The sequence below is a fragment of the Botrytis porri genome (genome assembly GCF_014898465.1).
Source record: "Botrytis porri strain MUCL 3234 chromosome Unknown BPOR_010, whole genome shotgun sequence".
NCBI classification, from domain to species: domain Eukaryota; kingdom Fungi; phylum Ascomycota; class Leotiomycetes; order Helotiales; family Sclerotiniaceae; genus Botrytis; species Botrytis porri.
Window position 1 is genome coordinate 1,862,235 of NW_024066084.1, and position 27,146 is coordinate 1,889,380.

Sequence of the window (27,146 nt, forward strand, 5' to 3'; positions counted from 1 at the left end):
CATTTATCTCATCCATGATGAACTCACATAGCCACCTAGATAGATGGGCACATTGGATTCGCTTATCATGTACATATGTAAGGAAGTAGGCAGAAGAATAATCTATGCCATCATCAAGAAGCTGTTGGTAGATACCTCTGTGAATGTTATCAAATGGCATGTATCATTACGAAGGCTACCCACCTAATTGATGCCATCTTACTTTCCTTCCTATATCTGATCACAAGGCAGATATGTTCCAAGAAAATCGAACACGCAAACGAACACATCACCGGTCTTTCATAATCAAGTCACCCACATTGTGTGCCACAGAAATGGATTTGAAATTTTTCATATTTTATTTTGGTTTCATTAATTTACATGGTCATAATCTCTTAAACACATCATATCGCTCCGTGAGGCCATGCAAGACGAGGAACGAAAAAGAGTGAGTGGGGTGTTATACAATGTTTTGTCCGGTACCAAATTGTCTGGTAATCAAATCGCTCAGACAGATGAGGCTCAGACGGGTATTTTATTTTATTTTGACCAATAACTTTTTACATCATTCCTGTCATATGGTTAGCGTAAAATTCATCACGAGTGAGATAATGTACTAACCTCCCATACCGCCCATTCCTCCCATGCCACCCATACCACCAGCTGGTGGTCCCTTCTCTTCTGGTGCCTCGACAATAGCAACTTCAGTGGTACCTAATAATGAGGCAACACCGCTGGCATCAACTAAACCAGTGCGGACAACCTTGAATGGATCGACAATACCAGCAGCAATCATGTCAACGTACTCTCCGGTGGCGCTGTTGAACCCCTTGTTGAAGTCGGATCCAAATTCATCCATGAGCTTACCAACGACAACTGATCCTTCAGTACCAGCGTTCTCAACGATAGTACGCGCTGGTTTGGTGATGGCGCTCTTAATAATGTTGATACCAAGTTGTTGATCGAAGTTGGCAGGCTTGAGACCTCCAAGAGCTTGACCAGCAGCCTTGAGGAGAGCAGTTCCACCACCTGGAAGGATACCTTCCTCAACAGCAGCACGAGTAGCGTTGAGAGCATCAACGAATCGGTCCTTCTTCTCACCAACCTCGACCTCGGATGCGCCACCGACCTTGATGACAGCTACACCACCAGAAAGCTTAGCAAGACGCTCTTGGAGCTTCTCCTTCTCGTAATCGGAGGTGGTAGGGTCGTTCATGACACCTCGGATTTGCTCGCATCTCTGAGCAATAGCATCCTTGCTACCCTCACCGTTCAAGATGATGGTATCCTCCTTGGTAATGGTGATAGATCCAGTAGTACCGAGCATGTCTGCGGTGGCCTTCTCGAGCTTGAGATCGAGCTCGTCAGTGAAGACGGTAGCATTGGTCAAGATACCGAGATCGCCGAGGATGGACTTTCGGTTGTCGCCGAAACCGGGGGCCTTGACAGCGGCAACTTGGAGTTGACCACGGAGCTTGTTAAGAATGCATACAGCGAGAGCTTCTCCATCGATATCTTCAGCAATGATGACCAAAGGACGGCGAAGTTGGGTAGATGCCTCAAGTGCTGGGATAATATCTTGGACGTTTGAGATCTTCTTCTCAGAGAGGAGAATCAATGGTTTCTCGAATTCAACCTTTTGCGACTTGGTATCGGTGATGAAGTATGGGGAGACATAACCGCGGTCAAATCTCATTCCCTCGGTGATATCGAGTTCATCCTCCATGGTCTTTCCCTCCTTGACTGTGATGACACCTTCCTTTCCAACCTTCTCCATAGCGTTGGCAATCAATTTTCCGATGTGGGTATCACCGTTTGCACTGATAGTCGCAACTTGTGCGATTTCCTCGCTGGTTGTGATATCACGCTTGTTCTTTTGCAAAAACTCAACGACGGCCTCCACGGCGGCTTGGGTACCTCTGCGCAAGTCCATTGGGTTGCATCCTGCGGCGACGTTCTTTACGGTCTCGGAGAAAATAGATTTGGCAAGGACAGTAGCGGTTGTGGTACCATCACCAGCGGTCTCGTTGGTTTTCGAGGCAACATCTTGGATGAGTCTAGCACCGAGATTCTCGAATTTGTCCTTGAGGGAAATAGCTCTGGCAACAGTTACACCATCTATTCACCAACAATTAGAATTTTACAACTTGGTAGCCAGGGGGTTTGCAAACCTTTAGTGATCTTTGGGGAGCCATATGCTGACTCAATAAGAACATTTCGGCCTTTGGGACCTAAGGTTGTGGCGACAGCTTTTGCCAAAGTCTCAACACCAGCAAGAAGAGCTGCTCTGCCCTCAACACCGAATTTGAGCTCCTAAATTAAAACCATGATTAGTTTCATATCACCAGATATCTATGTCGCATCTTAGAGCGACATGAACTGAAGCAACCCAACATACCTTGTGAGCGAATCTCAATTGTTGTAAAGGACGAAGCTTTGAAGCTGTCGATCCGTTAAGAATCGAAGCTCTTGCTGTAGAACTCAAAGCGCGTTGCATCTTGAATCAATTGAATGAAAGACGCTTATGAAATATAACAAAACTAAAAATTGGATATTTAAAAGCTCTCAAAGTTTATAGAGAAGAGGCCTTTTTGTTGTTCAAAGTAAGTAGAAAGAATGGAGACTTTGAGATCTTGGAGATAATTTTTCTGGGCCCCATGTTCGGCAAAACCTTTCTCCATCGAATCTGCGAGAAACAATTGAGCTGGGTGAACGGAAGTTCCCGAATGGAGGGGCCGAGCTGCCGGGCATTTATAGTTTGATGACTAATGCATTTGACTTCCATTTTCAAACCTCACTTCAAACTTCACTCGTACTATACTTCACTTTACTGTCAACGTAGTGGCCACTTTATTAACCTTCATTCATCAAAGGATTGCTGATTGAAGCGATCAGACATGTGTTTGCATATCATGTTACCTTAGTTGTGAGTTAGGATCTTCTTATAAGAAGGATTAGTACCAACGAGTAGGCACGTATAGATATAGTATGTAGTGTCTGTTACCTCTCAGATTTCATGCAAAGAAGGACAATGAAATCTATGAGTGCGCATAGGTATGTAGGATGTATACCATTAGTATTCACGATGCTCTCTTGATTTTTGGCGATACTGATATCAAGATCACCGCATTTCTGGGACACACATGAATGTCCTTACACCCCTCCTTGGCCATATACCTCCTTGCGTCTTCAAGAGATTCGTATTGCGTGAATTTGATGACCATCTATCGAACCTGAGTCTTGGATTTGCATGTTGACTTTGAATTCAGTCCGAAGTATCGAAAAGGGGTAGCTATTCAGCGTACACGAAGATGGCTGCCAGTGCTAGCTGTCCTGATGTGAGAGTTTAGCTGTCACTTGAATCATGCATGTACCTAAATGAACCTCGCATTTTAATGGTATGGGTAACGTAATCTTTAAGAGACAGATTAAAGTCGATCAAAGCTTTTGCTGCTCGCACTCAGGTGTGTTAGTTTACTTCACGAGTGCGTAAGAAGCAACGTACAAACACCTCGATCTTTATCACAGCATAATGGATAGGCTTGATAGTAGGTCTTAGCCCACATGTAGTCTTATCAATCTTATTTTGAATCCAGGAGTTACGGACAAGGGAAAGGTGTAATTGTATTGCATGATTGCGACCTGTACAGGAACACGGAGCTGATACTTCCAATTTCCTACTCTTTAATGTGAGGTAATCCAGTTCTATAACGGTGAAGGTAGAAGTTCTCTTTATCAAGCAAAAGAAGATGAATTCACAGCATGTTTGTATATCGATTTGCGTGGGCTATCATCCCAAGCGAGGGGGTAGAAACGGGCCAACCCCGCAGTGGCTTCCTTGATTCACATCAGTCCTCCAATCAGCCTAGCCAAGGATTGATTCTATCATATGTTATTGATATTATCCACACGTATAAAGAAATACTTCTCAATTTTTCTAGAGGTATATCATGTCAAGTAACTGTGTGAGTCTCAACCACTCACTCGGAAGCCTATTTCTCAATCACTCATATGGAACTTTGCTAGCATTCCGCATTATAAATCAGGACTATCTACCATTTAAATGCAGAAATGAACAGTCATGACAAATGGAACCGCCTCAAGCATATACCCATATCATACATAGAAAGGAAGTGAGGTTGAAACGTCACAGAAGTGCTAGATTACTACGTAAGATGCTGAGCGGGAGAAATCCCCAGGTATTAGTCGTCTGATAAGTAGTATGTCTTTGTAGACTAAGTTTATAGGTGAATCCAATTCATAATCAGTTTTGATCATCATAATCTGGCTCAATCTCCAGCTGAATAATACAAAGACTTGAAGTTCGTTTGTTCTTCGGACAACCCATAGTCTTACTGTTTACCACTAGATAAGTCTTCTATCTTCTATATTTGACCTCAGAGCTAATTACTTGGTGTTCTCATTTGAATTGTCATGATCCTTTTTATACCAAACCAGACCAGCTAAAATAAACAAGAACAATTTTTCATTCGAAATACCCACCATCCAACATTGACCTCTATGGATACTCACAGTCCAAGTAATTCGAGAAGGTGAAGGAGAAGTCAAAGTAGCACGGACCTCGCCTATTCATTCAACAACCTTATCTAGGCATATGATTCACCTCCATAATTCTACCTAATAGCTTGCCATTTTTTTGGGGGGTTTTTTTTGTGGATTGCTGCCTGCAACTCGACCAACTCTTTTGTATTCCCACCAGGAACAAAAATGAAAAGACAACCCTTCAAGCAAAAAACATGTCCTGGAATTGACAAACCACCAAACACACTTTATACTTCTTCTAGATGGTAAGTAACCTTTCAATACTGCATCTTTCTTGACATTTGATGCAAAAGCAAACTGATTTATCACAGAGAAACAGTCTTTCAACCTCGAAATTCCCACAAACCTTGAATCTCCTTCAACTTTCTTCGACTTCGAACTATCTCACACAGCGACGAGTACTACTATCTTGAGTGAGCAAAAGGAGGAAAAATCTCCTGTGTCTACTTGATTGAGAATGCGACTGCGTTCGGAAACCTCATGGCATTGCCTGAAATTTCCAAGCTCACTTACTATTTAATTCAAGTGGAGACTACCAACTTGAAGCATCTGAGCAGCAAGTCTCGTACGAGTATTAGAATTCATTCTTGTGTAACCGACCGCAAAGAATCAATCTTGGCTGCCTGCAAGAACATTAAGACGGAAAGTGGCTCGAACGTTGAATTGCAGTTCTTGGAGACGAATCCACACCATCACTTGACATTTCTCATTCACAGCGCATATAAAGCGCATCTGTGAATCAGGGAGATGATTACACGTCTGCATAAGCTCATCATGTAGCTGTTGCGCAAAGCCCTCTTTCTATTGTTCGAAAGAATGAAAACCGCGTGTAGCAGCATGCAACCTAGCTTGCCTACCTGCAAGAAAATCAAATAGGAAGGTTGTACGAGCTTCTGAGTCGCAGCTTAGTGACGCGAACATCCACCATCACTTGACAGTTTCACCTTGTAGCTTATCAAAATGTATTGGGCAAAGCGTTACAGCTCTGCATAAGTTCACTATGTGGCTGTTTTGCGAACTCTCCTCTTTTGGCAGTCAAATCCAAGATGACAACATGCAGCAGTATCCAGCGGAATCCCATCGACAACCTCCTGAGGTAACTTCGCTGATCAAAGTTGACGGATTGACTTTGCAGAACAGTGCCTTTCATACTCTTGCCATTATTCTACATAGCGCAGTTTCTCTTCTAAGTGGAAAGCTTGCTGAGTCGCAAGGTGTTACATTACATACAAAGATGGACCACGCCATGAGAGGCACACTACTGCCTAAATCGATCCAATAATGTTAGCGCAAAAACTCACACGCATTTTCACAAGGCAAAGGTAATGTCATAGAAGATTGTCATTTAAAGCATCTATCTATGATACAAGGTCTTGTGTCCCCCGCTTTTCCCACTACTGAACGAATGACGATGAAATTTCCGTTCGATGCGACCAGCAAACAACTTACGAAAACTCCTGTTCACCAAGAGAAGTTCCGGAAACAAGAGAAATATCGCAGGCGAATGAGGAAGCAAACAGGAAAAATCGCTCGTGCGGGTACAGCAGTTTCGACAAGCAAAGCGAATTAACGACCAAATGTTTATGTCTATGAAACCGTTTACGCCCTCCGCCAAGCCCAAAGACTTCCTAAATATGATAACCAGGGTTGACAGAACGATGATGAAATTTTACGAAAGATTTTTGATAACCAGGGCTTCATGACAACTCGGGAGCATCCAAACGCCAAGAGGAAGCGAATCGAAGCTAAATTTGTGGTGAAGAAGTATGATCCAACTGGTCCAAAATCAATCGTTGATACAAAGAATGGAAACAGAAATGGAAAGAGAAATAATTGCGGGATCAAAATTGCTTTGAAAGTTACTGGCCCTATTTGATGGATAAGAATTGGCATGGTAGTATCGTCAATACCTTTTGTGCCAAGGTCGTTCATCTTCGAAGGCAAAAACCGGACTCAAAGGTTGTTGTCATCAGGGTTGAAAGGCTGGTTGGAATTGTAAGCTTGAACAAAATCATCATTGAACGATTCGAAACCCTGTTCAGGAATTTCGCTAGGATCGATTAAGTCATAGGTGACACCGGCAGAGTCAGTAAAGTTACCGAATCTGGTGTTGTCCGAGCTGAGTCCGATGCTAGGTGGCAAGGAGCTCATGCTGTTATGACCGCCATTTAGATCCTGCATCGTCTCACCTGGGCCGTCGAAGTTCAAGCCATGGTTCATGACAGGTGTTGAGTCGGAGTCATGAAAGCCGAAAAATTGCTGGTTGGAGTATTGGTAGCTACCATGTGTATTCTGATACGGTCCCATAAAGTTATGACTGCTGTAAGTTTGGCCGTAAACTTGATCATACGCTTGAGCATTTAATGCGCCATGTGGGTTGTAAGTACCGGAACCAGGGTTCATGCCTCCGTTGAAGCCGAAAGGTGTGAAAGCAAGCTGATTTTGAAGCCCAGCATTGCCATTGTTGAGATGCAAGCCTTCATGACCAAAAGCATCATCAACATCGCGAGCATGAGCATCGACAATCGTCTCTGCATCATCATCACCATCGCCATATCTGTCCATGTACTCAGTCTCATCGACTGCAACTTCCTCTTCAGCTAATTTCACGGAAGCGCCTGCAGCGAAATTCTTTAGCCTATCGGGTGAAATTTTGAGCTTTACTGGCAAACTGGCTAAAGGTGTCGCTGCATGATTTCCGGCAAACTTCTTGCAGGGTGTCTCTTCAAGGAAGTCATCGTCAGAGTATCCAAATGATTCACCCTCGGACTCGCTGGTCTCATCCAAATCATATTTACGCTCGGTCTTGACCTTGACCTTACGCTTGCGATGACCCTTGATCTTAAGACGATTTCCGGGGTCGTAATCCTCGTCTGATGGCATCTCAATGGGGTCAATTGATTCGGATCGCTCCTTCTTGACCATGAAAGACTTCTCTTTTGGTTCAGTCTTTGCCTTTGATGCTCGCTTTTCAGGACGTTGTCGACTAGAGACAGTCTTAGTAGGTGTTTCCTCGACGATGGTTGCCTTATTGTTTTGCCATCGAGCCCTATCGCGACGATAGGTTCCTGAGCCTCTGGTGATACCAGGAACAACAAGACTCTCCTTTAAGTCATCAATCTCCTCATCCCAAGTAACTGCACGAGTTGCCTTTGGGTCCTCAGAATTCATATCACGAATGTATCCACGAACATTTGGATCAACAGGATGCTTCTTTGCAAAATGAGGAGGAACAAGGTGACCTTCGGGAATAAGAATCTCACGCATCTTATTGATATGCTGTACGGTAGCTGCACCAGAACTACCAGGGCGCATTCTGTGAGCGATATCATCCCACGGAATGTTTAATTCTGCACGGCGACATTCATACACAATGCAGAGAATCAGCTTTTCAGGCATTCTTACTTCTATAGTTTTATTAGCCCTTGCTCGAAGTTGATGTGAAGAGTGGAAGCTTACTGTGCCAAGGTACAAGCTTGCGTCCTTCGACTCGACCATTTGGATGCGTGGGTTTACCAGCAGAGCCAATCACCTTACGAGCTTTGTGCCAAGCGTTTTTGGGGGACTTGGCTCCATCGTTCTCGTCCTCCCAGTCATCGTCATCTTCTTCGGAATACTCGCCGCGTAGTATGCGGTCGAAGATCTCGCGGCTTTCCTTGATCTCTTCCTTTTCTAAAAAAAGGTTAGCCCTAGCACGACTTCAATGACTTCCATCCTAGCGAAGGATGCGTATCGATGACAAAAACATCGTATTTTTCGAGTGACTTACTTGAAGCTTGATTGTTCTTAGAGACTTGGTAAGGTGTGCCCTTAGTACTAGCAGCTTTTCTTGGTGATAGAGATCTGACACTCTGTCTTCCGTTACCACGAACAGCTTTAGCTGATGCATTGGTTGGCGTGACAGGATCATAGCTATCATCTATCTCGATCGAAGCGAATAGATCTTTGGTGTTTATTTTAGCTTGAGAATTAGAAAAAATGCTAGACTTGACAGGTGTAGCAACAGAACGAGGTCGGGGAGATTCTTGCTTCTCGATGTTGTTGAGGGTTTGGTCACGGCCAAGTCCCTCGGTTACATCGGCATCTCCATCAGTTGAAGACATGTTTGCTAAATATTGATTGTTCATGCGTGGTGTGGTTGTCTTGTCGTTATTTGAAGAACAGAAAGGGGATTATCTGGAGCGAAGAAATACTTGTTAGCTTTTGTTGCTTGATTGAGCACCTTGTCAGACACCTAGCAAATATGCGCTAGCTATTCCGAAAGCGGACGTGAGGAGCGGGGAGTCTTAAACTGAGGGAGGAAAACGGAGTGAATTTAGAGTGGTAGAAGGTAGGTGCGAAGATTGCAGGTAGCATGAGATCGTGGAAAGATCAGAATCGGACAAATTTACCAAAGGGGAAATGGTATATAAGTCTGAATCCAGGTGTAATCTTTCCCAGAGGTATGGGTGTGTTTCCACTGTTCTGGGGGCTTCAGTTGTGGCATCGGTCAAATATGACACCAAATAAGAAAGCCCTCCGAGACCAGAGGTCTGCTGGTAGTCGATACACACACAATACATAGATGTATGCTAGTGTGCAGAAAGGATTGTGTGCTTTCCATACTATTGATCTTGTTGGGGTTGGGATCGCCGCAAAACCGCGCCGAGACAGGTATTGCTTCGGCGACGCCATCATCACTAAGAGGAAGAGTCCTCTGTGAATCGGCAGAGCATAGAACAGATATACCTCAATTGACTGAAGGTATTCTGCTTTGAATTGTGTGCTGGGAGAGTGTGACTGCTAGATCGGGAGGGCAGTGTGATGGGAAAGTCGCAGCAATACTGCTATCAAGAAGAGGAAAAGAAATCAAATTCTCTGAAAACGTACCTTGTAGAAGACTCGAGATAATTCGAAATAGCAGAGCAGAGACAGAGGGATTCTATGTGCTTAAGTGATGAGGTGGAAAAAGGAACTAATGGTGGATTGTAAAAAAGTTGGATTGGGAGTTTGGAAAGAGAAAGATAAAGAGAGAGGGAGAAGAGCCGCAAGCGAGACCAAATTTAATGTATCAACAACTTCAAATTTGTGCCGGTATCCAATCGGGCCGGATAATCTTCTATTACCGACCAACGCAAAGGAATATTTCGGGTAGCGGCAAGGATTTGGAGAAGTTAGATGATCTGGTACCATAGTAGATACTGTCAAGATTCTAATGGCTCTCTCCTGGAGTATGCGTAAGTGCCTGTCAGATTTATACTCTCAGGAGCCATCACAGACTTCAACATCTATTCTGCTTCTGTTCTCCTTACGCTTATTATGGCAATGCCCTTTTCAAGACACCCAATCTACGTCTCGCTGATCCGAGGTGGCTACAACGAAAACCTACAATATTCAAGATCAGAAAGAAGCACGCGAAAGCTTCTATTGTGCTACCTGCTAGCTATCTAGTGGTATAATTGGCAGACTTGAATTTCCTTTTTGGCACAAGAAAGCATCAAGCTAACTGATAGAACTAATCCCTAGGCCGCGAGGAATACTAACTCTGCAGAAGTTATCCGCGAAAACCCAGAAAAACCTGCAGCAAGATCTGCGGCAACCATTGCGGGAGCAACCCAGAATACACACTTCAACCATATCGTGTTAGCACATTACTCGACTCTAACTTCTCCATTGCTTCTTGTAATGAGTTCACCTCCCTTGATCTAGTTCTACTGAAGAGAGAATTAGCTGAATAGATAGTTGTCTGTAGCATCTTCTATCTTCCTTTCATCACGGCGCCACTCTGCCAAGATTCTTAGAAGACGGTGCAAGTATTTGACCTATACAATAATACACTCCTGTCAATCTCACGCTGCTCGCACAAGTGGTTGGGGCGGCACGGAAATGTGTTCATATATTCATCGCAACGATATCAAGTATCTGGCTTCTCCAATTTCATAAAGCAAATCAATGACAGACGGTTCGGCTACTACCCAGGTGGTTATCAAGCCTGCAAGAGCTGCTGCAGAAATAATATATCTGAACACTAGTATCTACAAAGTAAACACCAAAATCACCATACCAGCTGGTGCCCGTAACATAGAGAAACCTAGCATGTAATAATAGGGGATCATCGGAATACTTGATCTATTAGCCAGCTTATCTTTAGTGAGGGTCTGTATATCCGGGCTACACCAATCGTCAGCCAATAATGCTGCGCAGCAGCGTGCTAGCAGGTGTTACTTCCCCACTGCATGCATCTTCTCAATCTTCATGCCCCCAGTTCTGCAAGTCACATTTCTGATTGACGTGCTAACTGGTAGAAGCTAAGAGTCGAAGAGCAGTCATTGAGATTTTGTAAGCCTGTTACATTAGATGAACAAATTGACACCTACATAGCTGAACTGTTCACCGCGGCTTTGGATCTTACACGTTAAAGGGGTGTATGTGACAGCAAGAAGAGCTCAAAGTCACACTCTCCATATAGTATCTGTACTTGGCCTTACCAGCTTCTACTTCGCGCGAGGAAAAGATCTAGTCACAATGCTTACCATCATCTTTGACCTCACACTGACATCCTAGGAGCGAATTTGTTCACAATAAAGGTTTAAAGGGATTAAAAACACACTTTGGGTGCTCAAAAGCTGATTTAATGATTGTGGAATTGCATGAATGATAGCTTGAAAGTCTCCATTTCCTATCGATTTTGTGTTCTAAGAGCATAAATACTGGTATCACGATTGACCACCGTTCGAAACAATTGCAGATCCTACCCGAATTTCTTAGTATGTAAGAACCGATTATAAATTTCCCTTTAAGGATTTCATCGCCGCAGATGCCATAAGCAACGATATTCCCCCTAACGAACATTTCCCCACCTCCAGCAACGAAAGAAGAACGAGCATCTTCTATTCAACCAACAAAGGACTCTCCGAACCACCTTCGCTTTCATAACCTTGTCCAGTACCCCAATACTCCTGCGCACTCATGTCCATTCCGTTTGATCCTGCAGCATGACTTCTAGACGCCATCATGTTCTGTCCAGCGTGACCACCCATACCAGTTCCGCTTTCCATCATACCGTGACCACTCATCATTCCACCAAATCCACCCGCGCTAAAACCATATCCCTTCTGCGGCTGACCATACGCATTCACAGCCCCAGAGCTCGCACCAGCAGCACTAATTCCACTCACATCTACACCATTTGCATATCCCTCCCCATCAAACTCAAAAGCATCCCCCTCCCCCCTCACTCTCCCCGCCACACTACTCTCCCCCCCTATAGAAACCCACTAACTCCCTATTAACATCACACAATCCCGCTCCCAAGCCCCTCTGCATCTGCAACCCCTCTCTCAACTGCGCGCTCGGCGAATCCTCTCGATAAATCTCCTCCTTCACCGCATTCCTCGCGTGCATCTCGCTCTTCACTTCTTTCTTGACTCTGTTTCTGCTCGTTCCTTGGCTGGAAGAGGAGTCCTCCTCATCATCTGCATTCTCATCTTCGTTGGAAAATTTGCGTTTTCTGTTGGTCGATTTGCTGCGTGGTAAGGAGGGGTTGGAGGTGGGAGAGGAGGAGCCAGGGGCAGGCTTGATGGATGCGGCGTTGGGAGCGATGCCGTGGGAGCGCATCATGCGTTCGTAGCGTTTCGCGCTGGGAGGTGAGGGGTTAGTTGGGGGTGGAGGCTGAGGTGGGAAGGAGGATGGAGAAATGGGATGGGGTAGGGGTAGGTTGATGAGTGAAGGGGAGAGGAGAGGAGAGGAGAGGAGAAAAGAAGAAAACTTACGCGGCACCTTTGGTGACGATCTTGCATTCTTTGGCTACTTGACCGAAGTCTACCTGTGTGATATCAATAGCCTTCTTCACAAAAGACCACAAAAGGCCAAAGTAGGATAGTGGTGGGAAAGTGAATAGACCGCAAAATGCGACAGAGTAAAAGATACCTTTCCATTGTTACTGTATCGAATACAGCTAATAAGAAACTTGAATTGTTCTTCGTTTGAAGCTGGAGCCATGATGAGCAAGTTGTTGTTGTATATTGTATATCTTGAATGTATGGATGTATGGATGTATTTTTGAGGTTTCTCAACTCGATAGATAGACTATGGAAGACAAGGTAGTAAGTTAGTCTTCTGCAAAAGTGAATAGAGTGTTTGGTGTCTAAGCGGGAAGGAAGATGGATTTGGCGGCAGCGGGAAGAGAGATGGATGAGGTCTTCCGATTTTGTAAGACTGACAGGTGGAGATGAGGGGAATGGTGAGAGAACGTCTTTTTTTTTAATGTCTAGACTGTGGGAGAGCGATTGCTACTTACTGAATTGTCTGGAGTAGTCGATTTGTAGATCTAGGGCAGGCTGTCGTTGTTGAGCATAATGTGTGTGAAAGAATTGGGAATGTGGTTGTGAGGAGTTGGGTTATCAAAGATTGATTTCGTTGTTCGATTTCGGGGTTGTAGAAAAGGTCGATTGTGGCATCATGGTCCTTACAGTGAATCTGAAAGGGTTTTATTTCCTGATATGAGGGGTCTTTCATCTTGAGAAAGAGTATTTGTGTGTCACGGGTCATGAGTAGACAATGGATTTTGGGTCATGGGAGATTGCATTGAAGAGCAAACTCTGGAAGTACTATAGCTATGGTCATTGACTGTGCACTCTTTGTTTTTCCTGTCTTTCACTATGATATCATATCCTCCCCAGCGCATTTCTAGAAACCCGTTTACCTCCCTCATGATGCGATCCTGGCGAAGGAGGAAAAACACGCCGTGCTTGAATCAGAACCAATTTGGAAATCAATAACGTAAAATCCATCTTAATGTTATCACCCTTTCCATTGAGAGTGGCGAGTTGAATGGGAAAGGAAAAGAGTCGGATTCACTCGGAATCCTCTGTCGGAGTGATTGGAATTAGCAATTGAGATGTAGGTATGAAGTAAGAAAACGCATTGAATGTTTCTGAAACGATGACCCCGGCTAAAAGCAATGCAAAAGCCCACAAATACGCCCATAGAAGAAATGCTGAAGCTTAGAGCTCAGCCTAGGATATAGCTCTCTTCAGGAGCTCTCCAGGAATGTATAATTATTGAGAGCTTTCCAATGTCGATAAGCATCAACACTCATTTCAGACTGGGCAGCTAGGAGCTGTTCGTCGAGATCAGCTTGCTCATCAACAGGGCTCTCTTCAGTGAAAGTAGAAATTGTCTCTTCGGCTTCGATGACAGATATTCTAGCAACCTTATTTGAAATCTGAAGACTTTCAGAAGATCCAGTAGATGAGCCAACAAGGGAGTTCTTTCCAAGACTTTCGGCTCTGAGGGAAGGAATATGTTCTGGAGACTTGCCATCTTCGTCGTCCAATACTCGTTCTGCTAGTTCATCATCACTATCAACTACTTCCTCCTTGACTTCCTTCTTGACTGCGGCCTTCTTTCCTCTGGGCTTAGGAGTGGCTTTGATGGGAGCGTTCTTTGGGCCAACCTTCTTCTTTGGAGAAGTTTTCTTGGTGGGAGAGGGTGTCTTGGGAGGGGTATCACCATCCTCAGTATCTGGAGGAGGTCCGGCTTGATCCTAGTAGATGTCGAGTTAGTTGACTGTAAACATGCTTGATTAAAAGGCGCCCTATTGAGAAAGTATCATACCTTCAACTTCTCAAATAGCTTCTTAAAGCTTTGGCGGGCGTTTTTACCAAACTTGACCCCAACTCGACCGGCGACCTTGTCAAAGTTGATCTATTTATTGTAAATGTAAGTATGTATATAATTTTGCATGAAGGACAGTGCGACGTGATTACATGCAAATGAAATAGACGATATCAGATGAGTGCCACTCTGCGCTTTTACCTGGCATCAGAAGCCATGATCTTCATCTGACATGCATAGATACACAGACGAGTGCAGCACCAGAACGACTCAAGGCCCAGCTCCAATGATGGTACAAGAAAAGGAAAAAGAGAACAAGCAGAACTTACATTGCTAGGAATCTCCCCCATCTCAGACATAAAAGCTACAAGTATCTCCGTCTCCTTTGCGGACAAAGTCAAAGTCGCCATATTTGCGAATGCCGATTCTGTTTTCGAGTCAGCTTGAGTTTACTTGAGATCGAACACCATATGCATCACCATCGCCATCACCACCCATAGGATCTTAAGATCCCAGATGAAGAAAACTCACTTTGTACGAGGTGAAATGATTTCTTTTCGAAGTAATGCTTCTTTGCGACGATAACTTTGGATGCGCAAGTCAATCTGCAGGAATTGCAAAATTGTGGCTGTTGTCGCGAGGTTGTGAGGTTGCGTTTGGATATGGGTTTGGTGGGTAGAGAAGAAGCGAAGCAGTTGAGTAGCAGCACAACACAGCAAATCTGAACCAAGATATTATAATTGAATCTCAACTACTAGGCAGAAATAGAAGTAAAAGTGAATTTTCCAGCCATTTCTCACTTCTCTCTGGAGCACCCAGTGAAATCTTCCCGTTCCCGAATCTTCCAGCCAGGTTTGAATATGAATTCTGGCTGCTTGATAGGAGCTTCTATCAAATTATCGGAGTCACATTATGCATGGAACATGGATTTACAGCTTTTTGATATCAGAAAATGAGCATTGTGAAGAATGCGACACAAATTCTGCGGCGTTTCCGTTTGGGTGCCAATGTTTGCACAGATCTCACATTGCTTTTTTCTCTACCGTAGTATTGGGTATCTACCTGGTCAAGTATTGAATGGCAAAGACAAAAGTAATTTATGGTCAAGTAGACATCAAAAGAAGTAATGATTTTATAGAGATCCTAGATAGTGTTTTCCAGAACAACTTGAAGTTGCAATAACCAACACCTATCTGCGGATCGTCCCTTTTCCCGAAGACGAGGAATAGACAATTACTAATATCCATGGCTGATAGCAAACTTCCTCCCAATATTCCCCAGTATCTATCATAAGCCCAATCGCCATGGACATCAAAGAAGAAGAAAAATATCAGAACTTGAGAGATCCAACGCTGAACAGAACCACCTTCCGGCACCCATAACGAGCTTGAGTTACATATATGCACCCTCGCTCGCACCAGCTACCAACGACAGCCCAGAAGATTGATGACGAAAGATAGTTTACTCTTCATCATCTTCCTTAGTCTCCTCCTTGACATCCTCTATATCCTCGTCCTTGACGTCGGAGAGCTCCTCGTCAGACTCCTCGACTTTCTTGAAAGATTTCTTTGCTGGCGTCTTCTTGGCACGAGACTTGGGAGTAGCCTTAGCCTTAGTAACGCGATTCTTGGAAGGTGTGGTTGGGACAGCAGGCTCGTTGGTGCCATTAGCATCCGATGCTTTCTTTGGTGAGACGTCACCTTTACCGGCCTTGCCGCCAGCCACCTCATCAGCAGTGCGTGAAGAGGCTCCAAAAGGAAGATCGAACTTCTTCTTGATGGAAGAGACCTTGTTCGAAACCTGAAGTGGAGGATTAGTTGAGGAAATGTTTGATGATCGAAAGCATGACTTACCGAACGAGGATTCTTGTAGTTCAAGAGTTGGGCGACTTTTTGAGTATCGACCTTTAGAATTTTTCCCTAATCAGCTATTGGGAATAGTATTTGAATGTGGAAAAGTGTGTAGGATAGAGTGTGATTTGAAAGTGAAGGGTATGTGAGATTCGGTGCGCGCTACAATTATACATGTACACAGAGCTACCAAGTGAAGATGAGGTGATACGGCAAAATGCGAGAACGAAATGCTTGTGATGATTTGGAAAGGAGAAAGTGTGATTGAAAGACAGGTGAAGGTGTGATGCATGATCGTGATGATACAATGTGGAAGTGAAGTACAAACAGCAGGATGGGAGAGATCGCGGTGCGACAGTATGACTTACCTGGATAGAACCGCCGGTGGTATTGCGAAGACAGCACATAAGGAAATCAACATCAGCCTGGCTCATACCGCCGTTGGCTTGAGGTTGAGAACTGGCAACTTCATTGTCGGACATTTTGATTGTGGTTGATGAGATAGTTTTTGTGGTGGAATGGGATGCGACGAGATGATCTATGTATACAAGACCAGTCAGCACGATGAAAATGTCGCAAAGGATGAAAGTCAATGATACTTACATGATGAACTTGCAAAGTAATGCAAGGGATTGATGTAATGATCGTCGAATTTACCAAAGGGTATGAGAATTTGAGTATGCAAGTTGGTCAAGACCGAGGAAAATGTTGTGTAAGTGGGATGGAGAGTTTGGGTTGAAAGTGCGACGAGGATGTTCTTATATGTCTCCATGGGAACGGTGCTCATGAAGAAATTCCCTCACATTTCTCTCGCCTAACTGGATGAAGTGGGAACCATCTTTCACTATTCACTCAACATCATGTTCATTCTGGGAAGTTGGTCATTCTCACATGATTTTTTTCCATTTGCACCAACTCATGCTCATAGAACGAATGAATCCAGCAGAATATTTTGCTTTTAGCATCCGTTGATATGGTTCATGAGCGGGGTAATGCCTCTGCATGAATGAATATCTTGTTTTGGAAAACCTCGAATGTTCTCATCGAGGTCCTCGAGACTACTAGCCCTATCAAGCAATCACCAGATATGTTAGATCTCGATTTGGTTGATCGGACTAGGAACCAGGGCATCATTGTGCTAGAAGCGTAACGCTCAAGAAGGACTGTATCAAGTCATGCAAACATCAATGGGGTTTGAGCATGAAAATATGTAATCTTACTAGCTAGCTATAAGTAAACTCAAAGACTTCAGACTTGATTCTTCTGGTATCTTCGGGATGGTTGTTTGTATGTGAACGTGAAGTGAATGAATGTACGACCATGACCTTGACTTTTCCAAATATCATCATGATTTCTTCGAGAAACGACCCCCGGAGAATATGCAGTGTCTTCTGGAAGAATGATCAGTTCCGAGTAGATAATGCACGTATCCATGACACGATACACTGCATCATCCACAAGACGACCTTCTAGGGAAAGATCAATCAGCTCTAGAGACAAGATGTATGGAGCTTCAGACGGGTTCCCCGCGGCAAATGGCAAAAGAAATCATAAGCAGGGCTTGTGGCTTCCCGGGCTTGTGAGCAGAAACCATGAGAAAGCCGTAGATATTGGACATCCGAGTACAAAGTTACTTCCCCTTCACCTTACCATGTTTACCAAAAGACCTTGAGGGGTAATAACTGCGGGCAAATCATTCCTTGATCATCTCAATGCAAAGTTCTCCTCTATGAAGTGCAGATTCACCAGATAGTATGAACCAAATGCACATAGAACGGTGAAGCCAGATCATACATCTACTAACACTCTTTTCTGTTGCGCAATTTTTGTCTCTATCCTGATTTCACTGAATGAACGCTCGTAAAAACTCCTAGATGCGCTTCAAAAAATCGCCGTCGAGCAAATGAAAGTATCCTCGTTCGACTCCATGTGATATCTGACTCCACTGTAACCATGTAAATTTACGCATCTACCATTCTCATGTAATATCGTCTGCTAATGTATATCCGAGTTACGGAATGAATGCTCATCTGCAAAAGATGGTTAGTTCGCTCCGCAGAAAACAAGCAACGCACATCACTTACAAGCTTAAGATGCAGATAGATCTCAGTTGAAGTTGTGTGTCAATCCATCTAAGACCACGGGGGTTGCCTCTCTGATTTCATCGTCGGAGCCTTGATCGCTGACAGTAAGGATGTTTGCTTCTTTGTCATATCCACGATAAGTGCTCAGGTCGAACTCCTCTTTATTCTGAAACTCATTTTCGGAGTCGTAGTCATGGCGCTGATTAGCAGTAATAACTAAGCTCGCTGCGGTATCATCGTTCCTGTTAAGAATATATCCTTGGCCATGATTTTGTTTGAACTTCGAGGGCTTCCCGGGGTCAATATTCTGGAGATTGCCAACTCTGACCGCTTTTCTTCTGACGGGTCTGTCATAAGCCGGGTCGGTCAAGATTTCTTTCTCGGATTCGGGTACAGGAGGATGTTCATATTTATCTGGAGGAGGCATTCCAATAATCTTAGGGACGAGCGGCTGTGCTTCTACCTCGTAATATTTTCGGAGTTTGGTCCTAATCTGTCCAAAGCGAGAACGGGCCATGTAAGCATTGGAGCATCCAGTGCGCTCAGCAACAAGCTTCCAATCTATCTGTATAAGGAATGAAGATGTTAGTAACTTGAATCACATGATCGCTTATTCAAGGGACGATGTCTGTAAACCACAGTCAAAGAATGTGGAAGAATGAAGAATATAGAATATATCATAGACTTTTGAGGCAGTGGTATAAAAAGAAAGGGACCTTACATCTGGTGGAGTTTCGATACAATCAAGAATTATGAAAAAGAACATGGCATCTTTCGCAGTTGGTTCGCGGGGATCAAAGTTCTTAGCTCTAAGGTATGTTAGTAGATTATGGATGGAAATGAAGTATACTGACATCTTTAACTGATCCTCCGTCATGGGAGGAATATCGACTTTTCCCTCGTTGTCATTTTCATTTTCATCATCATCCGCCCCGTCATCAGTTCCTTCGCTTTCCTCGTCATCGCCTTCCTCATCATCGCTTTCCTCATCATCGCCTTCCTCATCGTCCTCATCTTCCTCATTTTCATCACTTCCTTCATCGGTTCCATCTTCCTCGTCTTCTTCGGATTTCTCGGATTCATCATCTTCCGTCTCCTCTACCTCCTCTACCTCCACAACCTTTTCGGGCTCCTTGCGTTTTCTAGGCTACAAGAGTCAATCAGCACGAGCCAAATTTCTATCAAATTTTGTTGTCACTTTTACCATCTCGAAGTCGTGGAAGATTCTGTGTGTGGACTTGTTGAAATGATTATTTGGTTAAGCCTTGTATCCGGTCGAATTTTTGGTGGGAGATATCGCAGGCTTTTGATAAGGTAAGAAATGCAAAAAAGCTATGCGTTTCGGTTAATTCATCTTTTAAGGTCTTTAAATGAGCTAGTACAGTTTTCCCAAATGAGCATGGGCAGATTTAGCGAAAGTGAATACAGTAGATAGGAACAATGAGAATGCGGGACAAACGGGTAAGAAACCTTTGTCTTACGAAACCCAAAACTAGATATCCCAGTAGAGAATATAAAGGTCTCCAAGAATCATTTTATACTTCCAGAACATACCCATTGTTTCCAGCACCTGTCAAACAAAACTTCCTGGAAAGGACCGGAAGGTAGTCGAAATCCCGGGAAAATTCACTGAGGCATTGTTTGCCGCGATTTTATTAGTCGAGCGACCATTCTGTGAAGTAATTCACTACCAAACGGATTGCGAGTGTGTGTTTTCTTACCAGTTGGGAGAAGTTAGACTAGGCGTGCTCATTCTGCGAGAGGAAGCTCACGTATACCCTTATTGTATAGAACAGTGATACCGGGAGAAGTTCCGTTTTCCTATATGTTTCCCGTTATCTGTGTTTTTTAAGAAGATGGAAAATGTTAACGTTTGGGGAAAGAGTCCATGTAAGTCAATGATTGCCAACAAGTGAAGAGGATTTTTTGACTAGTTGAAATCCAAAGTGACAGAAAGTATCCTTCTACTATCATATGATCCCCTGAAGATGTTGTCACCCGAAGATAACGGCAATGGTGTTCCTTCGAGCAGCCCACCTTATCAAAAAGTGTCTTTTGTTTGTATGTCCAGATTATAGTGTCACATGAGAAATAGCCCGTTGTCAATGTCGAATTATAGTAGGAATAAACGCATTACATCCGGGTTGTCCAAGTGTCTGGACTTGCCAAGTAGATGGAAGTTTTTCTTGTCCGAAGGCAGTTTAATATTCGAAATGTATTCAACACCTCATAACGATTGCAGATATCTAACTGGATCCAGATATGATGCCTTTTACTCTTGCTTCATAGTCTGTTGAAAACCTCCACGACATCCCATTTCATCTTTTGAATGTCGTCAATAAGTTCTTTCCAAGGCCCAATTATTTGCGGCACTTGAAAATCTCGCGTGGCGATCTAGCTGCACAAAAATTCATGATTTAGCAATAACCTCACAAAAAGAGATTGTCACAAGGTAAGAAGGCCTTTAGAATCTTACATATTAGCAGTTGATACACTAATACGGAAATGCCCTAGCTGCTGTGTCACGTACCCCATCAAGCTCGTTCAAATCACCACTCTACATCCTCAAATCTCACCGAGCACGAACAGCATTGTTTCCAGATACTCATATTCGCGTTTATGGTTGCAGATGCAAAGTTCCTTGAGGCACAGGGTTTTCTCGGAAAGCTGCATTTGTTAGCTTGTTGCTCCCCCACAATTATCTGCTTTGTCCAGGTGTATCCGCTTCCCATATTAGAAAAATTTGGAGTCTGCTTCGACATCTATCCTGAATCGATAGTAGTAGACGCCATTTTCTGCAGGAAACCCTTCACTTGGCAAGTTCTGAGAGGGGAGGAAAGATTTCTCGAATGAACCTGGAGTATCACTTTGGAGCCCGAGACATCAGGATGATTAGGCTCCCGCGATAACGAGCGTTTGCAAGTGCATCGTAGACCGATTGAAATCGGGAATGATGAAACGAATAGTTTGATATCTACTCGGTGACTAACGAGATATCTAGGTAGACAAACTTTGAGAGATTTCTATCCCCCGTTCTGCTATCTCTGCTATCACTCGTAACAATTCTACCTGTCAGAATACTCGTCGCTCGTCTGCTATAATATCTCTTATCTCGCAGCGAAGAAAGCGTTCTCAATATAAAGGGGGTTTCTTCCGTCAAGGAAATCATGAGCTCTTGTATCTACAAGTAAGTAACTCACTGGTTCATTCTTCCAGCATCTATGGTTGATTGCCCGGGTTTCAATGTTCCAGCATGCTCGCTTGGAGCTCCAATTAATATTATCAAGTACCCTCCTAATAATATTTCTACTCTCATTGCTTTGCCACAGTTCAAAGTCTTTTGGTTCGCACTCATAACCCACCAATTCTGACCCAATCACCAGCCATGCATCATCCGGAATCATCACCGTAATCGTAGGTCCAGAAAGCCAACCCTTCTTCTTCCACAAGAGTCTTCTCTGCCAAAAATCCCCCTGGTTCCAATCCTACCTCGAAAGCCCAATAACCCAAGCTCACAACCATGATTCCGCCATCGAACTCTCACCCCTCGAATCTTCTTTCCAGTACTTTCAACAAACCCAACGAAAGATAATTTACCGCTACGAAAATGACATCCATACTTTTAACCAATTCTTCACTTGGATCTGCGGATCGACACACCCACTTCCTCGACGTGATCCAAATAACTATTCTACCTCGACACATATCTCAGAATGGATCATTCTCCACCAACTAGCTGTCTAGATGGGAGTTATGGACTTGGCGCACAAAGCTTTATCCGAGTATATTCTTTATAGAGATACCTTACAGACGGGATATTGGATGCCTCTTCCTGCAGAAATCCGATTGATATCAAAACCAAGCGACCACATATGATTTTTGCAGTCTCATTGTGTTAAAAATGCGGAGTGTTTATTTTTCAATCGGATTCGAAGGATTACAGAGGGAACTGTCTGATATCTGCAATTGCCATCCCGACGTTCATACCGATGTCTTTGCAGAGCTACAAAGTCATTCGGAACAAATAACCTAGTGCAACTATGAGGACTGCTCTATTCACAATCCCCATAGTACCGAACACCCCCATAGTCCAAGTTCTCCCTTAAAAGTCAAATCCCCTTCTCTCCCTCCCTCCGAAGATCTAGACGATATCTCCACTCTCGAGCTAGATAGCCCACCGCCTTATCTATCCGATTGCGATACTCTATCCACAGAAGAAGAGGGCGTGGACTCCGAGGAAGAGCAAAGCGAAGCAATGGCTGAGTATCATGAGAGTAGGGACACATTGATGTCCTTTGCAGGGGGGAGTGGAAGGTCGGGCCTGCATTAGTGAGACGTGCTGGGTGTGGATGACGATGATGATGAGGATGAGGATGGGAGTTGGTGGGTGGTATGTTCATAATTTGGGCTATGTTTAGGACGGGGCCTACAGCGGAGTCCTGTGAATGGGGGTGGCCATGGTGGATACAAATAAATGAGGTTGGTTGTTGATGTAACGAAATGGAGGTGGACAGTCACATAGTGGCGCTACTTGAGGACGGAGGATGGAGGATGCAAAACGCAATCATTTCAATATTATCAAAAGTAGAATGAGAATCATTTCTAGTATGACAAGACTCAAATTATTAAGCTACATGCAATCGTATCTTGTGAGCAAATATGAGACCAGATACATAGATTGCTCGATTCTTTCCACGAAACAGAATTACCCGATTGCGTTAACCCCAACTTCCAATCGTTGTGTAGACGGGACTCTTGAATGGAAACTATGAACAACCCCCACAAGCTTATCATCGACTAAACCAAGCACACCTTCCTATTTTCTCATGCCCCGTAAGGTACAAATACAGAAGCGACGCATAGTCCAAAGAACCCAAATCTCCAAACCATCCCCGCCATCTTCCTCGCCAAACTCAATCACCCCTAGCTTCTCTCCTCCTCTCCAATCTCTCCTCCTCCCCCCTCCCCCATCCTCAACCAAACCGCATCTTGAAACTCTCTCAGCGCACTCGAGCTACTCGACCAATTCTCCACATGTTTTTTAGTATCCCCCGTGTGACCCTCCCCCACCACATTCCACAGCCTCCCCAACCTCGCCATTTCATCAACCAACACCTCTCTAACCATCTCCCCCTCCCTCGTCATCCTCCAAATCTCCCTCACCTCCTCCATCGTTGGAACCCCCCTCCCCCACCCTCCTCACCCGCAAACACATCTTAATCCTTTCCAACACCCTCCTGCCCGCCTCCTCCATCTCAAAAAACTTCGCAAACTTATGCACCTTACACCACGCCACCAAACACCCCGAATGCCTCTCCACATCCGTCGTCGGACACCCAAGTTCATTGCCATACATATACCCAACTAGATGCGCGATCGCATCAACGGTGTAAAAGTGTTCCGGATCAGGATCGGTATCCTCGCCATCTATATCGTCGACTTTGAAGGAGATGTTTCGCGCGGTGGGATTGGCGATCCAGGCTTTGGCGAAGCGTTTGGAGGCCTGGATGGCGATAGCTTTGGGGATCTCGAAGACGTGCGAGCGCACGGTGATGTAGAGAGTCATAGGTTTTGCATTGTTTGGATCGCTTTCAGCTTTGTCGGAGATGAGACGGGCTTTTGACTGAGGATCAAAAGACATAATGGCAGTGAAATTTCTTTTCGTGGAAAGTTGCTTTTCCCGTCGTGTAGGATTCGGGTGATCTGGAATAAGAAAGCTGTTAGTGGGGATCTCAGATGTGACTCTTGATTTGGGGAAATAAGAGTAAAACTTACTATGTTGACCGCGGGAAATAGTGTGGTGATTGAAGGTGGAGGAAATATTTGTCTTTGGTGCTTGTCGTGCTATTTGTACTAATTTACGCAAGTGAATGCTTTGGAGCCTGCGAGAAAATCAATGTGCCGAGATTTAACAGAAAGGGTTTGTATGGCACATGGTCTCTTTACTAGATAAAATCATGCGCCGATTTATTAATATAGCTAGAATGTTGTATAAGTATAAGACAGTGAGCTCTTCGATCCGTGGGGAAGGGAGATCACAGGAGCTCTAGAATAACGTGTGCAAAGCGCACCCCAGTTGATATCAATAGTTGAGACTTGTGGAGGAATATTTGTATATCTTGCACGTACATTTCAATAGATGTAGAGAAAGCTACATCGTTTGATACCTAATATCTTTACAGTATGTAGCAAACGAAGCAAGTGATTATGATGGAAATTTGTACCGCGACCCCCAATCATTCGTGCAAGGCTGCGCAAATCCCTGACCTCCGATCTGATATATATTGTCTCAATCAATCTCATACTTGATAATCCTACTGTGGATCGCACAGGTTGCATCCCATCATCGCAAATCCCATAACCAGGTTCAAGATATCAAGTCCTTCCATCTTCTCATCATCTTCTGGATATGAGCAGTCCATGAACGGAACTGCACATGATTTGTGTCCTTTGTGTGCCTGACCAGTCTGTATGGTAAACATGGGTAGTTAGCGAGACATCTCATCCAAGACGGAAGACCAGCAGCCTTACAGGGTGTACGTGAAAGTGGCAGGGACAGAGTTTGGATCTATGAAGCATGCTAAAGCTCTCATTTGAGTTCCATGGTTCCACCACTTCCTTCGAACGTCGACCCATGAGATGAAAGTTTCTGGAAACCCATCTAAGCATGCCTGCAAAGTATCCAGGGACTACAATGCAATGCGGCATCACTTCTTGTCGAAGTTTAGTGCAACCACGATCTTAATTGGTCTAATATTAGTGGTTGTGCAGAGTGATTTGATCCAACGGAATGAGAAAAAAGTCTGAATCCAAGCGGTACAAGTTAGGAAAAGTGGATTGTGCTTACCCATATGCATAACTGTGCTTGCAATACAAAATTCTCGCAGGGTAGAATCTGACTTTGTCTCTTGCCAAATTTGGGCTGCAAGACCGGGTCCGAAGACAGTACCAAACTCAACATAGCCATCTTGAATGGCATCAATGGTACGATTCATCAAGTTATGAAATTCCCATCTTTCGGCAAGTGAGTATAAATTGACCAGAGTTTTGAGGCTTCCATTGAACTTTCCGAGGAGCTCCAACTCGAGACGACCAATTTCTACCAGAGATGGTTTTGCTTTTGACGTATAACTTGGATTGAGGCTTTTGAACGGTTCCTGTTCGTGAATATATTTGTAAGTGATATGCGCATTGAATCATTTTCAAATACCGTGCATGCAATAGAGATAGAACACACCGTTGTAAGCCCAATCAACAAAAAGTTTGAAGACTTTTGGATTCTCATCATTGAGGAAGATCATTCCTTGTGGTGCAGCCATGGTGTCAAATAGTTTGTTGGACTCAAAGTAAGTGGTACACTGTTGAAGTATAGACTTGTGAACGGTGAAGGTTTGACACTGTGAGTTGATTAGGAAAGGTAACATGAAAGAGACGAATAAAGGATATATACTGAGTCACCAATGCCAACGTTGACAGAAATAGTCTCATTGCCTAAGTTCCTGCGTATGTCAACTCATATCCTACCATTTCAACCGGGAAGCAATTGATTGCAGGGGTAACCACTTACTTGAGAAACTTGTTAGGCTTAAGGCTATGGCAAGAAATGTTGAATTGGTCGATGAAAACTGTGAAATTGTAGATTGTATGCGGATATCGTCAATTGTGCTCTTGAGTTTCGCAAAGAATGGAACTCGAAATTTAGAGGGACGTATCGAAGAAAGCCTGTGAAGTACACTCCGCGTCTTACTCGACTTGAAGGCAAGGTCTATCTGGTGCGATACAATGAGAGAATTCTGATGATAGATGGAAGATTAAATGAAGAGAAAGAGAAAAGGATTGAGGAGAAAAGAGTGGGTTTTACTTGCATTGGAAGATGCAGATGGGTAGTGAAAGCAAACGAAGTGTAAGTGTTTGAAGACGCGCAAAAGATTGTCATGTGTATTAGGTAGCATTCAAGACTTGAAGCATAAACGAGAGCAGAGGACACACCAATATGACTTGAAGAAGAAGCGACTCAGTGCTTTAGACTTCCTTCGCCATTGAGATAATAAGTATTGACCAGGTACTTACTGTATCAAAGCAGGTGTTCTGCATCGTTCACTTCTTCGATCATTATCATCGTAGAGGCTTCGTCAAACAAACTACGAATATAATATATGTGTACCTCTGATTAACAAATTTGCTTGGTACCGTCTGTCTTACTCGTATATCAAAACATGAGATACCTACTAGTAAGCTTGCCTTGAATATGTATAGAAGTATCGACCTCATTAGCAGTACTCACCAGCAGTACCCATCGAGCGCCATTCGGCATGGAAAAAGGAGAAACTATCTCATCCAGGGCAAAGCTCCATCCGGCTTGCTAACGCTGCCTGAAGATCCTCTAAATGATAACTCGTAGTAGGAATAAAGAGTTCGCAAATTAGCATGAGATGAGTGCTCTTCCCGCAATCCTAGCTATCCTCGGTAGGCGTTCTCGATCTGAGATGTGGCTCGCTGCATGGAAGACTTCTGGTATCCATCCATTCACTGAGTAATTTGATTGATAGATGATGTTCATCAAGTAGAAATAGCTAAATTTCCGGCACATGTTGATTTACAATGTCCTGATCCTTGAATTTTTGGACTCGCTCCCAGAATAAATTTTCGCGTACCAAACATTCTTTTTACCCGGTCCAGCGATGATGTGAATCGTGTTACCATCATCAAGATACTTTCAGTAACTGGCGTTGTGCATAGTAGCTTTCCACGCTGCTCACTCAGGAATTGGATTTGGGAAGGTATAAGTTCCTTTGCCAAATTGTACCTTCTCGGAAAAGCAGAAAGATTGGGATCCGAAAATTTCTGGACTATCGCCATGAATAAGGGACCACGTACACAGCTAACGTGAATGGCCGACGAAAATCACTACCTCTCTTACATTCTCTGTTTCTTGTTTCATAGCCAGCACTGAGTAAATGCCGAAATCAAAGCCTCCCGAAACGGCTTTCGGTTCATAATACTGAACGGACAGACCGGGTGTCTGCATCGGCTATGTGCATCGGCTGCTCTTGCATGCCATTAGGAAAGAGTA

At 43.9% G+C, this 27,146-nt stretch overlaps 10 protein-coding genes across 10 annotated transcripts; 2 read left to right on the forward strand and 8 right to left on the reverse strand.

Moving 5' to 3' along the window:
* Positions 1 to 539: 539 nt before the first annotated feature.
* Positions 540 to 2,476, reverse strand: EAF01_007952 (uncharacterized protein; the record flags this gene model as incomplete). The annotated part of the gene is made up of 4 exons (XM_038916208.1): positions 540 to 550; positions 601 to 2,097; positions 2,151 to 2,292; positions 2,378 to 2,476. 4 exons carry the CDS (start codon positions 2,474 to 2,476, stop codon positions 540 to 542), a joined length of 1,749 nt encoding a protein of 582 aa, XP_038768679.1.
* Positions 2,477 to 6,495: 4,019 nt separating this feature from the next.
* On the reverse strand, positions 6,496 to 8,669 carry EAF01_007953 (uncharacterized protein; the record flags this gene model as incomplete). Its single annotated transcript, XM_038916209.1, has 3 exons — positions 6,496 to 7,949; positions 8,002 to 8,214; positions 8,312 to 8,669. The coding sequence occupies 3 exons, from the start codon at positions 8,667 to 8,669 to the stop codon at positions 6,496 to 6,498; spliced, it is 2,025 nt and encodes a 674-aa protein (XP_038768680.1).
* Positions 8,670 to 9,587: 918 nt separating this feature from the next.
* EAF01_007954 (uncharacterized protein) lies at positions 9,588 to 10,230 on the forward strand (the record flags this gene model as incomplete). Its single annotated transcript, XM_038916210.1, has 3 exons — positions 9,588 to 9,694; positions 9,800 to 9,974; positions 10,048 to 10,230. 3 exons carry the CDS (start codon positions 9,588 to 9,590, stop codon positions 10,228 to 10,230), a joined length of 465 nt encoding a protein of 154 aa, XP_038768681.1.
* A 1,181-nt stretch (positions 10,231 to 11,411) lies between these two features.
* EAF01_007955 (uncharacterized protein) lies at positions 11,412 to 12,522 on the reverse strand (the record flags this gene model as incomplete). The annotated part of the gene is given in 4 exon segments (XM_038916211.1): positions 11,412 to 11,798; positions 11,815 to 12,160; positions 12,294 to 12,346; positions 12,451 to 12,522. 4 exon segments carry the CDS (start codon positions 12,520 to 12,522, stop codon positions 11,412 to 11,414), a joined length of 858 nt encoding a protein of 285 aa, XP_038768682.1.
* Positions 12,523 to 13,555: 1,033 nt separating this feature from the next.
* EAF01_007956 (uncharacterized protein) lies at positions 13,556 to 14,549 on the reverse strand (the record flags this gene model as incomplete). Its single annotated transcript, XM_038916212.1, has 3 exons — positions 13,556 to 14,068; positions 14,140 to 14,229; positions 14,469 to 14,549. 3 exons carry the CDS (start codon positions 14,547 to 14,549, stop codon positions 13,556 to 13,558), a joined length of 684 nt encoding a protein of 227 aa, XP_038768683.1.
* A 1,051-nt stretch (positions 14,550 to 15,600) lies between these two features.
* EAF01_007957 (uncharacterized protein) lies at positions 15,601 to 16,471 on the reverse strand (the record flags this gene model as incomplete). Its single annotated transcript, XM_038916213.1, has 3 exons — positions 15,601 to 15,939; positions 15,993 to 16,058; positions 16,358 to 16,471. 3 exons carry the CDS (start codon positions 16,469 to 16,471, stop codon positions 15,601 to 15,603), a joined length of 519 nt encoding a protein of 172 aa, XP_038768684.1.
* A 1,624-nt stretch (positions 16,472 to 18,095) lies between these two features.
* On the reverse strand, positions 18,096 to 19,280 carry EAF01_007958 (uncharacterized protein; the record flags this gene model as incomplete). The annotated part of the gene is made up of 4 exons (XM_038916214.1): positions 18,096 to 18,638; positions 18,795 to 18,882; positions 18,928 to 19,220; positions 19,278 to 19,280. 4 exons carry the CDS (start codon positions 19,278 to 19,280, stop codon positions 18,096 to 18,098), a joined length of 927 nt encoding a protein of 308 aa, XP_038768685.1.
* Positions 19,281 to 22,062: 2,782 nt separating this feature from the next.
* Positions 22,063 to 22,403, forward strand: EAF01_007959 (uncharacterized protein; the record flags this gene model as incomplete). Its single annotated transcript, XM_038916215.1, has 2 exons — positions 22,063 to 22,083; positions 22,107 to 22,403. The coding sequence occupies 2 exons, from the start codon at positions 22,063 to 22,065 to the stop codon at positions 22,401 to 22,403; spliced, it is 318 nt and encodes a 105-aa protein (XP_038768686.1).
* A 789-nt stretch (positions 22,404 to 23,192) lies between these two features.
* EAF01_007960 (uncharacterized protein) lies at positions 23,193 to 23,714 on the reverse strand (the record flags this gene model as incomplete). The annotated part of the gene is made up of 1 exon (XM_038916216.1): positions 23,193 to 23,714. The coding sequence occupies one exon, from the start codon at positions 23,712 to 23,714 to the stop codon at positions 23,193 to 23,195; it is 522 nt and encodes a 173-aa protein (XP_038768687.1).
* Positions 23,715 to 24,317: 603 nt separating this feature from the next.
* Positions 24,318 to 25,794, reverse strand: EAF01_007961 (uncharacterized protein). Its single transcript, XM_038916217.1, has 6 exons — positions 25,641 to 25,794; positions 25,524 to 25,585; positions 25,311 to 25,470; positions 24,921 to 25,230; positions 24,605 to 24,813; positions 24,318 to 24,540 (listed from the first exon to the last, which is right to left on the reverse strand). The coding sequence occupies exons 3-6, from the start codon at positions 25,359 to 25,361 to the stop codon at positions 24,388 to 24,390; spliced, it is 723 nt and encodes a 240-aa protein (XP_038768688.1). The 5' UTR covers positions 25,362 to 25,470; positions 25,524 to 25,585; positions 25,641 to 25,794; the 3' UTR covers positions 24,318 to 24,387.
* Between the last annotated feature and the right edge of the window lie 1,352 nt (positions 25,795 to 27,146).

Bases quoted from the DNA above. Each gene is read 5' to 3' on its own strand.
- EAF01_007961 (XM_038916217.1), bottom strand. From the start codon at position 25,361: ATGATGAGAATCCAAAAGTCTTCAAACTTTTTGTTGATTGGGCTTACA. The intron at 25,231-25,310 runs GTGTGTTCTATC...ATTCACGAACAG, and splicing joins TGTTGATTGGGCTTACAACG to GAACCGTTCAAAAGCCTCAA. The intron at 24,814-24,920 runs GTAAGCACAATC...AGACCAATTAAG, and splicing joins AAGCACAGTTATGCATATGG to ATCGTGGTTGCACTAAACTT.